General features: G+C 38.7%; 1 protein-coding gene across 5 annotated transcripts in view; it reads left to right on the top strand.

Annotated features, from left to right (window-relative positions):
• The window catches only part of Hectd1 (HECT domain E3 ubiquitin protein ligase 1), an 86,037-nt gene that overhangs the window by 29,457 nt on the left and 40,214 nt on the right, over positions 1 to 16,366 (top strand). For all 5 annotated transcript variants that reach the window (XM_011244049.3, XM_017315008.2, XM_011244051.3 and 2 more), the window contains exons 9-18: positions 1,533 to 1,647; positions 2,290 to 2,464; positions 5,424 to 5,562; positions 5,717 to 5,887; positions 8,859 to 9,081; positions 9,686 to 9,949; positions 10,053 to 10,129; positions 12,322 to 12,456; positions 14,346 to 14,492; positions 16,025 to 16,119. In XM_011244049.3, the coding sequence (XP_011242351.1) occupies positions 1,533 to 1,647; positions 2,290 to 2,464; positions 5,424 to 5,562; positions 5,717 to 5,887; positions 8,859 to 9,081; positions 9,686 to 9,949; positions 10,053 to 10,129; positions 12,322 to 12,456; positions 14,346 to 14,492; positions 16,025 to 16,119 (1,541 nt within the window). The remainder of the gene's footprint in view (positions 1 to 1,532; positions 1,648 to 2,289; positions 2,465 to 5,423; positions 5,563 to 5,716; positions 5,888 to 8,858; positions 9,082 to 9,685; positions 9,950 to 10,052; positions 10,130 to 12,321; positions 12,457 to 14,345; positions 14,493 to 16,024; positions 16,120 to 16,366) is intronic.

The raw sequence follows: 16,366 nt of genomic DNA, 5'->3' as shown, positions 1-16,366 counted from the left end.
TGTTTTTTAAGCAAAAATGTATAGTATCTTCCACTTTTGAGATTCCTCTCTATACTTTGAGAAATTGAAATCATAAGCTGGAGAGATGGCTCAGCAGGTAGACCACTGGCTCCTTTTCCAGAGGAGCCAGGTTCAATTCCTAACACCGGTACTGCTCACAGCCTTCTGTCACTGTGATACAGGGGATCTGACGGACTCTCAGGGCATCATATACAGGCGTGGTGCACAGATACACATACAGGCAAAACACCCATATGTGTAAAATAAGAATAAAACATTCAAAAATCTAGAGGTTAAATGAAAAGTGTTCCTGTCAGATATGTCCTATGGGACTTGAGTCTGTTTATTTGAGATAATTTGGCATAATAAAAGGTTAGTCTACTCTGAAGTCAGGTGCAACTGGCTTCAAGTTTCAGCCCATGTTCAAAAAAGCCACTGGGTTTGTTTTGATGTCTTGTCTCTACAGTGGTTGCACTGCTGTCAGAATTGGGAGAACTAGAAAAAATATAGTGCATGTGGATCCCTGCATATCTCAGGTGTTGGAGCGATGGCCACCATGTTGACCATGATAGAGATTCTGATAATGTTCCTTGGGTGGCTTTTCTTTCTAACTAGAGAAAGGCAGTCTCTTGACATGTAGAGGCTAGTAATTTGAACTGGCTGGTTTTTAGAGAGCCAGACCTTTGATGGTACTTAAGTAATAGTCAGTAAACAAAGCAGGTCTTTACTTTAGAGAGAATTCTCTCCCTGCAGTCCCGTTCTGGGGATCAGATCTAGTGTAGAACATTTGGGGTCTACTCTGTTTTAGCTATTTTTAAATTGTATCGATTCCATCATTATAAAAAAGTGTTTGAGCCATTATGATTAACTAGACTCCCCATGAGGTTATAAAAAATTTAATAGGAAAGAGAGGAAAGGGGCAAATCTTGATGCATTGTTTGGTCATAGAACTGGTAAGTGATGCTGTGTAGAACATGCTGGGGCTGATCGACTATCATAAACCAAGCCATACTCCTGTTACATGAAAACCGGGAGGAGTTCGAAGAAGTGACAGAGTCAGATTTGAGTATATCTTAATTTAGGGATGGTAAATCACTAATGAAATTATGTATACTTTTTTGAGATATGAACATTTGCTTTTAAGGTGATAGGTACAAGGTGAGCTTTGTATTAGTATCTGCCTTTTTGATTCTGGGAAGTCTTTTTAATGATTTTTTTTAAATGTTTTTTTTTTTTTTTTTGGCTTTTATTTTTTATGTGTTTGTGTGCTTTAGTGTATGTATGTGCACCACTTGTGTTCAGGAGCTGTTGTAGGTCAGAGGGGATAGGATTTCCTGCAGTGAGAATGACAGGTGGTTGTGAGCCACCGTGGGATTGTGGGCATCTCTGAGATCTTGCGATCCCAGGCCCTCTGAGAGCAGTAAGTGCTCCTGACTGCGCAGCCATCTCTCCAGCTGCCAGAAGATCTTTAAATTGTAGAGTTGCATGATTGAAGAAATGTTGTATTTAAATTAAATGCTTTTCTTTATAAGACTCTGTTACGGCATGGTGCAAATCCGGATCTCAGAGATGAAGATGGGAAAACACCATTGGATAAAGCTCGAGAAAGAGGCCACAGTGAAGTAGTAGCAATTCTCCAGTCTCCAGGTTAGCTATGAGTTCTTTCCTTTTAGGCCATCTGGGTTTGCTGTGAATTTCCACAGACATCCTAACATTATATGAATGCATTGTTCTTAGAAAGCCAAATAATTCTATATATTATAGTGTGTGTGTGTGTGTGTGTGTGTGTGTGTGTGAGAGAGAGAGAGAGAGAGAGCGCGAGCGCACTACAGAAATCTTTTTCAACATCTTACTGATTTATATCCTTAGAATGTGTGTGTGTGTGTACATATGGATGCAGTACCTGTGCAGGCCAGACCTCAGATCCATCCCCTGGAGTTGGAGTTATGGGCAGTTGTGAGCTGCCTGATGTGGGTCCTGGGAACTGAAGTCAGCTCTTCCAGAAGAGACATGCTTGTAAACACTGACCCCTTTTCTGTTTCTGAGACTGGATGTATAAATCAGAATGAAAAAAAAAAAAATCTAAATTTAAGGGGTTGTCATATAACAAATAATTAGAAGCTCTGTAAATAGAATAATTTGAATATTTTTTTAAGTTTTCAGTGTAGGTAGGGCTTTTTTGTTGTGTTCAAAATTGGACCTCGTTCTAGGTAATTTAGTGAATATAATATTTTTTTCCTTGAAGAAAATTGCATTTCAAAAAGTGTTCTTTAAAATAATATTTTGTAGGTGATTGGATGTGTCCAGTTAATAAAGGGGATGACAAAAAAAAGAAAGATACAAACAAAGATGAAGAGGAATGCAATGAACCCAGAGGGGATCCAGAAATGGCACCGCTCTACTTGAAGAGGTTGCTGCCAGTGTTTGCACAGACATTTCAGCACACTATGCTGCCTTCAATAAGGTAGCCCTTCACACTGCACCTAAGTAATACTGATAAGTGCTTACACCCGCTTTTCAGAAGGATCTGGGATTTGTTTTAATATCTGAAAACATGATATAAATTAGGTTGGAAATATGAACATCATCTCTTCCAGTTTATTTTATTTTGTATTTTGTACTATGTAGCCCTGACTGACCTGAAACTCACTGTGTAGACAAGACTAGCAATTCACTAGTCTGTCTGCCTGCCTCTTACTCCACGAACTGGCCTTAAAAGTTGTGCACCACCACACCTGGCTTCTGGTTTAAGAGAAAATGTTTGAAAGTTAATAGTCCTGAAATCTAGTATCCCCAAACAACCATGTGTCATGTTCGTTTGATTAAGTCAGGGTTATATCACTCATAACTGTTGTTGACCATTACCTGCAAATTTCATTTTTCTTAATTGTTAAATAATAGTCCACAGTGTATATGCACCACATTTTCATTATCCATTCTTCAGTTGATGGAAATCTATGCTGTTTCCATTTCTTGGTTACTATAAATAGAACAGCAGTTGAGCAAATCACTCTAGAGTATGATATAGAATCCTTTGGGTATCTGCCCAGGTGTGGGACAGGGGGATCATAGATAGATTCGTTTCTAGCCTTTTGAGGAATTGCCACACTGATTTCCACAGTGGCTATACATAGTTTTATTTCTACCAACACTAATTGTTTCCCTTTTCACACATCCACATAGGTATTTGTTTTCCTATCTTTTGTGAACTCTAAATATTTCCATGCTCCAATTTTGTTTGTTTGTTTGTTTGTTTGTTTTGAGACAGGGTTTCTCTGTGTAGCCCTGGCTGTCCTGCCACTCACTCTATACACTGGACTGGCCTCGAACTCAGAAATCTGCCTGCCGCTGCCTCTCTAGTGCTGGGATTAAAGGCGTGAGCCACCACGCCCGGCCATGCTCCAATTTTTGAGTTCTTTTTTCCATGGTTAGGTGTTTTTCCCTCTGTATATTCTAGGTACCAGCCCTGTCAGACGTATACAGCAACGTATTGACTGTCTCGTCAGTACCATGATGTCCTTTGCTGTACAGAAGCTTTTTAGCTTCATGGTGTCCCAGGCTAGCAATCCTCAGGCTGTAACTGTGCATTAGAACTATAGGTCTAAGCCACCACACTAGGGTTTCTGGCCTTTTAAAAATCAGTTTGCATGTGTGGAGGGTGTACGCATATGCATTCAGTCTGTATAAAAGTGTTTACGTGCTTAGATGGATTAGTCTCTTCTGTGTACTAAAGGAAAAAACTTGCTTTCCCCAAATGATGCTATTTTTAATGTAATAGAAAAATACTTTTAAGAGAACTTAATTTATAAAGTAGTGTTAATTAGGAAGTTTGTATCACATTTATATGTATGTATAAAAATATGCTGATAAAGGAAAGTGAATTCAAATGGATTTGTTATCTCTATTTTCTTAAACATTCTTTATAAAACTTCAGTAACAAAACCTACTTCAAGTGGTTTGTTGTACGGTTTAAAGAGTTGTATGTTTCAAAATATGAGGCAGAATTATGAGGAAAGAATTCCTGCCTCATAATGGGTCCAAGTGTGTATGTGTGAGACAGAGACAGACACAGAGCCAGAGAACAGGAGACTAATTTTTACACTGTTCTTACTTAATTCATTATCAAAAACTACTCTACTCAGTAATTTTTCAAAACTGTAGCAATCTTTGACTAATTCCAATAAAATTGTCTGACTTCTGTCTAGTCACTTTTTTTTTTGTAATTCAGCTTGTAATAATTTAGATTTCATTACAGAAAATGGAATGTTAAGAATTCAGCTAGACTGAATTAGAATGACCAGGGATGTAACTCTGTTAAAGCATTTGTTCCTAGTGCTGGGGAAAAAAGGGAATACACACACTCTCTCTCTCTCTCTCTCTCTCTCTCTCTCTCTCTCTCTCTCTCTCACACACACACACACACACACACACACACACACACACACACACACACACACACACATATATGACTTTAATCCCAGCACTTCGGAGGCAAAAGCAGGTAGATCTATGACTTTGAGACCAGCATATTTTCTGTAGATTGAGTTTCAGGGCAGCCAGAGCTACAGAGAAACCTTTCTGTCTTGAAAAACCAAAAAAGAAACCCCCAACCAATCAACAAAAACGATGGGTGGTGGCGGTCCTGGTGCAGGGAGAGTCAGTGAGGGAGACAGTCTGGGATGGCAGGAGTATATTGCCACTGGATCCTTCTGTCTGGTTACCTCAAGGGTAACAGTACTATAGCTTGGTGCCTAGAGTATTGTTAGGTCCTCAGGATAGAATTAAATGGATTGCAGTGAGTCGTATAACTTTTTTTTGGTAACTTTATGTATTTTGAAAGAACAGGCCATTTGTAAAATGGAACTTGATTGTGTGGCTTTGGGTTCCTATTGTGTTCCTAGTGACAGTAATGAAGGACAGGAGTTAACAAAGCATTTGTAACTGGGAGATTAGTATCTTGTGTCTTTGTTTATTTGAGAAATAGCTACATTGAGTGTGGAGTTTTCAAATTGCCGAAGAGCGAAAATAACTAAAAAAATATTTGATTAGAGCTTTGTATTTTGAGTTATAGGAAATTTTCTGTTAGTAATAGCTCATACCAGTCCTCTTTGCTTTTTTACTCCTTTTTAAAAAATTAACATGCTGTTTCAGCAGCCAGGCTGGTTAAATGATACATAAAATAGCATTTAACAAGATTATTTAGGACAATTAGTTTTGATTAACAACGTATTAATATGAAGTAAGCCAACTAAAAAATAAGTATAAACTGTTGTCATAGCAGAGAGTTTTAAGTTTTTGGTATTCTCAAGTATATCCTTTTTATTAGTACTCATAGAATTGTTGGAAAAAAGTTTTTACTAATGCATAGCCAAATAGCTAATTTGAGCTTTTTGTTACATAAAATTCTTTTTTCCCTTCTTAAGGAAAGCCAGTCTTGCTTTAATCCGAAAAATGATTCATTTTTGCTCTGAAGCACTGTTAAAAGAAGTTTGTGATTCTGACGTTGGTCACAATTTGCCCACAACACTAGTGGAAATCACTGCAACTGTCCTTGATCAAGAGGTTTGTTTCTCATCTTCCTTTGGCGCGCCATCCATAAGTAAAAGCATTGCGCTGACATTCAGATGCAGCTTTCCCTGGCCCAGGTGGCCGATGTGTTGTGCGCTCTTTCCCATGACTTTCTCGCTCTCATCTGCTCCCCCTTTTTCCTCCCCAGGATGATGATGATGGCCACTTGCTAGCTTTGCAGATCATAAGGGATCTAGTAGATAAAGGTGGTGATATTTTTTTGGATCAGCTTGCCAGACTTGGTGTAATTAGCAAAGTGTCAGCTTTGGCAGGTCCTTCTTCTGATGATGAGAACGAAGAGGAATCAAAACCAGAAAAGGTGAGTGGTCCTAGTTCTTATATTGAGAACAGGGTTTGTTTTGTTTTAAAGGAAATGTGTGTGTGTGTTTGTGTGTGTGTATGTGTGTATGTATATGTATGTATATATATACACACATACAAACACACATACACATATATTTTAAAGATTTATTTATTTATTTAATGTATATGAGTATACTGTAGCTGTACAGATGGTGGTGAGCTTTCATGTAGTTATTGGGAATTGAACTTTTAGAACCTCTGCTCGCTGCAGTTGGCCCCACTCATTCTGGTCTCAACTCCACTCACTCAGTCCCTGCTTGCTCTGGCCCAAGATTTATTTATTATTATACATAAGTACACTGTAGGTGACTTTAGATGCACCAGAGGGCGTCAGATCTCATTATGGGTGCTTGAGAGCCACCATGTGGTTGCTGGGAATTGAACTCAGGACCTCTGGAAGAGCAGTCAGTGCTCTTAACTGCTGAGCCATCTCTCCAGTCCCTGCTTTATCACTTTTTATAGGTACTTATGTGTGTGTAGATTTTTTTTTGGAGACAAGATCCCATCTAGCCTCTAATTCTCTTAGGAGGGTGAACCTGAGCCCAGCCTCCTAAGTACTGAAATTACAGGCACAGCCACCACAGCCAGCCTGTGTATGTACATTTAAAAATATTTGGAGATCCAAGTATACACGGTTTATAAAGTATATACCGGTATATAAAGTATATATACTGTTTAAACCTAAATACTCTATCAAAACACCCCAACACAGTCTCTCACGTTGTCTCAAATATGAACGATATGTGGAGGTTGAGCCCCAGAGCTGTCAAAAACAATCATTACCTACAACTGATATTTAATAGGAAGACAGTGTTCAAAGTTTCTTGTCCTTAATAGCAGTGTCTCCATTATACCCCACCGTGTTTCTGACCTGGAATTCAGGCATGCATACTGATTACAAAAAGATGTTAGGGCCTTGATTCAGATTGTTGGGACCAGTTCTTGAATGAAAGACCTGTAGATGGGGCAGAAGGTGCAGAACTCAGGCGTAGGATGTATTAGGCCCTGACTGAGTTCAGTCCACAGCACCCCACCGCAAAGGAAGGAAAGAGAAAAAAGAAAGTCATCTCAAGGATTAGATGGTACTTTTCTTGGTTACAAAGTAGAATTAATGCACTGTCAATTCTCTGTCAACTATAATCCATATCTTGCAATTAAAAAAAGATGTTAATACTATGTTGTTACTCTGCTCCCTCAGTCCCTGCTTGCTCCGGCCCAAAGATTTATTCATTATTGTATATAAGTGCACTGTAGCTGTCTTCACACATACCGGAAAAGGGCATCAGATCTCATTACAGATGGCTGTGAGCTTCCATGTGGTTGCTGGGACTTGAACTCAGGACCTCTGGAAGAGCAGTTCTCTTAACCGCTGAGCCATCTCTCCAGCTTTCCACCCTTGGTTTCTTGACAGAACATCTCAAAATGTAATTCAGGCTGGATTTTAACTTCCTATGTAGGCTGTTCTTAAACTTATGATCTTCCTGCTTCTATATCCTAAGGGTGGGGGACTATGGGCACATGTCCTATCTGACATAATATCAACTCTGCTTTTTAATATTTATGATGTGTACATTTATTTGAATGTGCACACTCGTGTGTGGTGCTCGGAGGACACCTTTCAGGAGCTCGTTCTCTCCAACCACCATGTGGGTTCCCGAGGTTCTTCGGTTGTCAGACTTAGCAGCAGGTGCCTTCAAGTGATGGACGGTTCCACCATTCTCATTCTCCAAATGTCAGTAAAAATTGTAGCTTCTAGGCTACAGTAAAATGTCCTTACAGATTCATTGGATCCCTACCCTTTGAGGTACATGATACCCGGTCTTGGCTGCGTGAGGCCCTTTGTCAAAAACAGTTTATTTGATTTATCTGATTAGGAGCTGGGGTTTGGAATCTTATTCATATATTTATTTTTCTCATGTATGTATGTATGTATGAATGCATTCATTCGTTTACTTTGCATCCTAGTCACTTTCCCCTTCTTATCCCACAGTTCCTCTCCCCATCCCACCCTCTCCTTCTCCTGAGGGGGTGGAAGCCTCCCCTGGGTATTCTCCCACCCTGGCACATCAGGTCTCTGCAGGGCTAAGCGCATCCTTTCCCACTGAGGCAGACAACACAGCCTGTCAGGGGAATGGGATCCACAGACAGGCAACAGCTTTAGGGACAGCTTCGGCTACATATGTGTTCGGGACCTAGGTCCAGCCTGTGCTTGCTCTTTGGTTGGTGGTTCAGTCTCTGAGAGCCCCTAAGACTTTCATTTCTTTTTAATATGTAACTGGCACATAATTACATTTTTGGATACAGCATACCATGATTAGTATATTCAATGTGTGATGATCAGATCAGGGTGATTCACACTTTTACTTCAAACGCTGGATTTTTGTGTACATTGAGATTCTTCAAGACTCCTAATTCTAATAAATTGTTGTAGATTATGGTCACCCTGCTGTGCTGTAGAAAATTAGAACTTTCTATATGTTGTACCTATTACCCAACTTCATTGTGTTCCCAGTCCCCCTTCCCCCTTTCTTTCTTAGAGGCCATTTTCTTCTTCTCTTCCCAAATACTACTTTAATTTTCCCAGAAGTGAGAGCTCATGGCAGTCACGATTTTCTGTGTCAGATTTATTTCACTTAACACACTCTATCCTCTCGTGATGCATGGTGTTGCAGTAATGGGATTTCATTCTGTTTATTTAAATAGCTGAGTAATATACCAGTGTGTATAATCTGGATATGATATAATTAAAGATATTATTTAAAATTTAGTTAATAGGTAATTAGTTTATTATAATATGCATTGAACTGCAAGCAACTAATATGTTTTAGATGTCTTAATTATAAGCCTGGTTCATGTTTTTTAAATGCTTGTGAATATTTGAATTGAAATTATTACAAATATTTCATGGAATCATTCTACATATTTAGGAAGACGAACCACAGGAAGATGCTAAGGAATTGCAGCAAGGTAAACCGTATCATTGGAGAGACTGGTCAATAATTAGAGGAAGGGACTGCTTATATATTTGGAGTGATGCTGCAGCTTTGGAATTATCTAATGGCAGTAATGGATGGTTCAGATTTATCTTGGATGGAAAACTTGCTACCATGTATTCAAGTGGTAGTCCTGAAGGTGGATCGGATAGTTCAGGTAAAACTCTAATTAAGTATTTTCTTAGCTTATGCAATGTGGTTTTATGGCTCATAGTTTTGCCACTGTTGTTGAGATTCTTTTTCTTTTTTCTTTTTTTTAAGTAGAGAAAATCACTGGTACTTGTACTATAGCATGGCATGGTGATATATATCTGTAATCCCAGCATATGGGAATTAGAGGCAAGATGATTAGGCATTCAGTATTATCCTCAGCTGTATGGTGAGTTAGAGGACAGCCTGGACTATCTAAAACCCTACTTCCAAAAAATTAAAAGATGTATTAAGAAAATACTTCACAAATTCCTTGTTTATGCCAAGGAACACTGCTGTAGCTTCTTTTAATCTCATCATTTCTTTTGTTATGAAATAGTTAATTGCATGTGTTCTATAGATGTCTCATTACATCTTTTCTCAGAAGTCTCATTTGTAGTTACCAAGAAAAAAAATGTCTGGAGAGTTGCTTTAGGCCTGAACTAGGTTAAAAAGTCAGAAGTTGCTGGAGAACAAAACTCTTCACACTGACTTTCTAGAAGTTACATTTCATTAAGGTGGTAGATTTGAAACAGCAGATTCTTTTTAAAGCAAGTATTTTGTCTTTATAGAAAGCAGAAGTGAATTCTTAGAGAAGTTACAAAGAGCCCGGGGCCAAGTAAAGCCATCTACTTCAAGTCAACCTATACTGTCAGCACCGGGACCCACGAAACTGACTGTAGGGAACTGGTCATTAACATGCTTGAAAGAAGGAGAAATTGCTATTCATAACTCAGATGGTCAGCAAGCTACAATACTAAAAGAAGATTTGCCTGGTTTTGTATTTGAATCTAATAGAGGAACGAAACATTCGTTTACTGCAGAAACATCTCTGGGTAAGTGTGAGGCTGAGAGGGCTCTGCAGGTGAGATACTGTAGCATAAGAACGTGTACTCTGTGAAGTGCTTTGACCCTTTGTGCTGTCCCCCTCCCTCTCAGGTTCAGAGTTTGTGACTGGCTGGACTGGCAAAAGAGGCAGAAAACTCAAATCCAAGTTGGAGAAAACAAAGCAAAAGGTACAGCGGTACAGTTTTCTTCCCCCTTTTATGCTGATTGGTAACTCACAGTGACAGCTGATGAGCATTGAAAAGGCTCGACACAATTTTTAGTTATGCCTTTTCTCTTTGTTAATTTTACCCAATATTGTGTTTAGCTTGTATATCTGTACCAACATTAAAATCCATGAAAATTGGAATTAGTGACAAAAATAGTGAAACTTGAGTTTCATTTTTGGTTTTCCTGCCAGGGAGATGACTCAGTGGGTAAGGGTGTTTGCTGTCAGACCTGACAGCCTCAGTTGATCGGGAAACTCAATGCTGGAAGAAAAAGTACTGTCGGGTTATCTCCGTGGTACACACGTGCACACTCACAGTAAATAATAAACTAAAGGTGATCATGTTGCTTCAGAAGCCCAGCTCAGTACTTCAAAGTGGTGCAGCTTAGCTGCTTGGTTCTTGATTTAGATCATTTTAATGCTTGTTTTGATGGCTGACTTAGCTGAACTTAGAATGCTAGAGACCAAGAGCCTAGGAGTATAGTGTAGAGCGTCTGCCCAACCTGGCTCCTGGCATATCCACACAAATCAAGCCCAAACCTTAGCACTCAGAGACCAGAGTATTAACTTTAAAGTTTTATTTATCAGATGTGCATTGTTCTTTGAAAGCATGGCTAGTTGTTAAGGCTGGTGGCATGGGCTTATAACCTAGCCACTCAGGAGGCTGAAACAGGAAGATTGTAACAAAGTCAAGCTTGCCTGGGCTACAGAATGAGTTCAAGGCTAGCCTGTGTAACTTAGTGAGATCCTATCTCAAGAAGTAAAAAGAGGAATGGGGATAGTTGAAGAGTGCTTGGATTTACCCCCCTCAGGACCAAAAAAAAAAAACCCAAGTAAGTAAAATAGGCCAGTATAAGGCTGCTGTTATTTTACCAGTTGCCCTTAAATTTGGCATATTGGAAAGGGAAATTAAAATATCAGAGTGAACATTTTTTAGTCACAAATAGGTGTATCTTATCTATAATGGTTATACAAAATAGTTTTTGCTTCTTTAGACATAGGGTTTCACTATGTAGGTGGCTTGGAACACACTATTAGACTGGACTCAACTCTCCGAGGTCTTCCTGCCTCTGCTTTCCTGTGTGCTAAGGTTAAAAGCTGTCTATCCCAGGAAATACTTTAAAAACTACAGTGTATGTGGCTGCTTGAGATTAGGGAAAAGGTAAAATAGTGAGTTTTAGTTGGGGCAAAAAAAAAAACCCAAAAACCCCGTATTTTTTAAAAATAAAAGTAGTAGTGGTAAGGCATGATGACTGTACCTTTGAGTTGAGGCAGGTTGATTGTGAGTTCTAGGCCAGCTATAGCGAAAGTTTGAGGCCAGCCTAGGCCATCTGTATCATAAGATACTCATTGTATTTCTGTTGTAAATATTCTGAGTTATCCTGTGATGTGTCCTGATTGTAGAGTTCTTCTAAGAATTCATCTCAGTTTTTAAAGATCAATCTAGAGCCATTAAGATGGTTCAGTGAGTAAAGGACCCAGATTTAGTCCTTATCCTCTGTAGCTATGTGATTATCATCATTATTATTATTATTTAGCCTCTGTGTGCTTCTTTTGAAAAAGCATAAGGTTAGATATTACATTCAACTCAGAATATATTGAAATATTTCAGACAGAAATATCTTACTCACTGGAAGTTCTGTCATACACCTTTAATCCCAGTACTTGGGAGGTAGAAAAGGGAAGAGTTCTGAGTTTAAAGCCAGCCTCCTCGACGTAAGAGTTCCAGGACAGCCTTTTTAGGGGAGAGTTGGTGTTCATTTGTATTTCTAATTAGTTAACTGTGAATAAGCTCCTTTTATTTTTTTAAAAGAAAGGACACTCTAGGACATTCTAAAGAGTTATTTTAGTAAACATTTAAAATCTACTAGAGTGTCTTTCTAGCACTTAGAATGTGTAAGTGAGAATAACAATGGTGTGGAAGCTGATATGGGACAAAATGGTCCTTTTTTTGTTATGTCGTGTGGAGGAGAGGTTTCGCCTTGGCAGTCTTCGTGTTAGGCAGGCTTCTGACTATGTCCCCACAGCCTCACAGTCTCATTTCCTGACAGTCTGAGCAAGTGCCTGGGAGGAGGGGGGAGGGGAAGATGAGCTCAGGAGTGGATAAGCTGTTAATCGTCATGACATTTATAATTACTCTGCTTACTTTGATAGGTACGAACTATGGCTCGAGACTTGTATGACGACCACTTTAAAGCTGTTGAAAGCATGCCTCGTGGGGTGGTAGTGACACTCAGAAATATAGCAACTCAGCTGGAGTCATCTTGGGAACTCCATACGAATAGACAAGTATGTCAAGCTCTTTTGTTTTCAGATTTTTTAAAAGCTGTGTTTGTGTGTTTTGCCTACATGTATATGTCTGCACTGCACGTGTGTTTGGTGCCCACAGCGGTCAGAAGGCATCGTCACTCAGAAGCCCTAGATACAGATAGCCGATACAGATAGCTGTTTCTGTGAACCACCATGTGGGCACTGGGAGCTGCACCTGGAGCTGCGGCAAGAGCAGTGGGTGCTATGACCGCTGAGTCGCTCCAGCCCCGCTTTTTATTTTATTTTATTTTAACTGCAATTTTCTTGCTGAATTTCTCTTCTTTTACTGGCTTTCTTTTCTACAGTCAAGGTTGGTTTTCTTACTTCGTTCATCTGCTTTTATGTTTCTTGCATGTTGTCCCTGGTCATCTTACTAGTTAGTATCTGTGAACTCAGTCGTTGAAGATTGATGGTCTTTTTTGACTTAGGATTCATGGTCACCTCACATTTTGCTTTTTTGTACCTTTTTTTTTTTTTAAGATTTATTTATTTCATATATATGAAGACACTGTCGATGTCTTCAGACACACCAGAAGAGTGCGTTGGATCCCCATTACAGATGGTTGTGAGACACCATGTGGTTGCTGGGATTTGAACTCAGGACCTCTGGAAGAGCTCTTAACCACTGAGCCATCTCTCCAGGCCCCGCTTTTTATTTTTTTGAGGCAAGTTTTTGCTTTGTAGCACTGGCTAGCCAGGCTATCTGCAAACTTTAGGAAGTCCTCTGACCCAGGGCTCCCACATGCAGAGATTACTGGCAGTCACCACTGTGTCTGACTGACCTGCATGGCTCATAATGGTCTTGAACTCATGATCTTCTTATCTCATCCTCCCAAGTGCTTGGGTTTCTAGGTTTGTATGTTTCATCTCAATCTCTTGGTTTTAAGGTGAATAATGACTTTCAGTTTGCATTGTATCCTCTTCTTGCCCTGCTCCTTACCTTGTAACTTTTATGTTGAGTAGTGAGTAAGAGCCAGGAAGCTTACACTCCACAAACAGGTCTTTCTCACACCTAAGTTTAGTGTCGTTGTGTGAGGCAGGAAGAGTTTTTATGTTTAAGGTGTTTAAAAGATATTTTTGTTTTATGTGTATGTGTACCTTCATGTGTGTAGATTCCAGCAGAGGTCAGAAGTGGCCATAGGGTTTCCTGGAATTGGAGTTAGGGATGGTTGTGAGCCACCATGTACATGCTGGGAAGTGAACCCAGGTTCTCTGCAAGAACAATGGGTGCTCTTAACCAGAGCCATCTCTCTCTAGACCACAAGTTTTATGTTTTAAAAAGGGGGGCTTTCATGATACATGACAGTTATATGAAGATCAGATGTTAGTTTTGTTGGATTTGTTTTATTGTACATACCATGCTTATTCATCTTCATATTTTCTGTGAGTGCTTTGCAGTATTGTAATAAGCAAGGCTTAATAGAAGTGCTATATATAGTACCACAGGACTACACAGAAATTATGTAACTTAATGTAACCTAAAATAGTAGGGCTGGAGAGATAGCTCAGTGGTTACATGTATACATTGATTTGTAGAAAACCTCAGTTTGGTTCTTAGCATACAAATTGGGTGGCTCACAACGACCTGTAATTTTAGATCTTGAGAGATTTGATGTTCTGGGTCTCTATAGGCCAAAGCATACAGTGTAACCCCTATTCTCCACATAATTAAAATATTTTTTAAAAAACCCTCTAAAATCTTTACCGCATGTTTTTTACAAACAAATATTGTTGACCTATTCAAAATAATTTGCCTTAGTAATAGGAGCTTTTAATCTAGTGTTATATTATTCAGTTTTCATGGCGTTGTTATGTGTCATTTTCTTAAGGACTGTGTAGTTTTACATTGTTTTTATTTTTTCTTTTAGTGTATCGAAGGTGAAAACACTTGGCGAGACTTAATGAAGACAGCCTTAGAAAACCTAATTGTACTGCTGAAGGATGAGAACACGATCTCACCGTATGAAATGTGTAGTAGTGGTTTAGTCCAGGCACTTCTTACTGTTCTAAACAATGTAAGTATATTTAGGGCTACAAAGCAAAAACAGAATGAAGTCCCAAAGGTGATTTTAAGTGTTGTTAGTCACGAAACATTTTAATACTAAGTAAATTTAATATTTCTAATTACTTTTCCTTTGAGTTACATCATTACATTAAATCAATGGAATGAGATAATTGAACCTTCATGAAAAACTTAAAAAAGTGTTCCCGTTTTATTTTAGTGAAGGATTTGCTGAAACCCACTTTATCCTAAGACTGAGCATGTAGTTGTCCACTTTCCTCAGAGGTTACATGAAATAAAGCACCTCAGTTCTGAAATCCTACTCAGGAAGCTACTCTGTAAGATAGTGTTAGAAAGTATAATGGAACTGTTTAGTAAATAATCATATATTTCTTTTACACTTGATCTACTGTAAATATGTTTTATAAAAATATCTTCCCTTATTTCAGTAAAGAAAAACTTTATTTATTTATATTTTTTTTATTTTTTATTTTTTGGTTTTTCGAGACAGGGTTTCTCTGTATAGTCCTGGCTATCCTGGAACTCACTTTGTAGACCAGGCTGGCCTCGAACTCAGAAATCCGCCTGCCTCTGCCTCCCGAGTGCTGGGACTAAAGGCATGCGCCACCACGCCTGGCTAGAAAAACTTTCTTATGTCAGTTCTACTTGCCGTTTTAATTTCTTTTTTTAGCTTGAAATTTTAAAATTATTTTATGTGTATGGGTTTTTGCCTGCATGTGTGAGTACCACACGTATGCAGTGCCCATGCAGGCCACAAGAGGGCATTGGAGCCCCTGGAACCGGAGTTACATCAGATGTGAGCAGACTTGTTGGTGCTGGGAGTAGAATCTAGGTTCTGGAAGAGCATCAGTCTCCAGCCCTTTACCATGATTCATTCATTCTTTTGTTTTTCTAAGACAGAGTTTCTCAGTGTATTGCTGGCTGTCCTGAAACTCACATTGTAAGCCAGGCTGGCCTGGACCTGAGAGATCTACTTGCCTCTGCCTCCAAAATGCTAGGATTAATGACTTGTGCCACCATCACCAGGATCTCACTTTAATTTCTATTTGTTGATAAAGTTTGAATTTTCTGAAAATCTTTAACTTCAGTGGGTCTTAAATTCATAAAGTTTGCCAGTTGTATTTTTTCTATTTACTGAAATTATAATAATAATTGATAATATATCATTTATTAATATCTATTAAACCATGGTTTTTATTTCTTTCACTTAAATTCATTAAACTAGTACAATAAAAATGGAAATGAATTGACTCTCGTTCAGTTGAAATCACTGGCCTTCTTTGGGAAACACTGGTATAAGCTTGCACAGTTAACGTTAGTGAAGAGAAACAAGTGCATATTAGTCCCCGCCTCCTCAGCTCACAGGGCCCTCTGTACCTTTTTTAATTTGAAGATTGAATGAGTAATGAGTTTACTGAAATTGTCTTGATAATTTTATAATGTGCATGTTCTATAAGCGTCTACTAATTGTCAGTAAAATCGATAAATATGCTCTTCTTTGACCTACTTTTTGTTTTTCTTTAGAGTATAGATTTGGATATGAAGCAAGATTGTAGTCAACTGGTAGAAAGAATAAATGTCTTCAAAACAGCCTTTAGTGAAAGTGAAGATGATGAGAGGTAAAGAGACAGGAATGTGCAGCCATCCGGCATGCTGTCACCTTTTCACGTGCTTGTTACTGCTCATCACATGCTTGTCACATGCTTGTCTATGCTTGTCATATGAAATGCTTGGATTTAATACCTAGCGTCCAAAACAAAAATGAACCCCAAATTTCTTTTACTTTGATACTTGTCATGTTCATATACTTGATATATGTCCTTGAAATAAGTCTGTGTTTATATACACACGGAATTATTTTATTTA

The sequence above is a fragment of the Mus musculus genome, chromosome 12 (assembly GCF_000001635.26).
Source record: "Mus musculus strain C57BL/6J chromosome 12, GRCm38.p6 C57BL/6J".
Taxonomy (NCBI): domain Eukaryota; kingdom Metazoa; phylum Chordata; class Mammalia; order Rodentia; family Muridae; genus Mus; species Mus musculus.
Note: the sequence above shows the minus strand (reverse complement) of the source record. Positions and strands in the feature narration are given on the sequence as shown.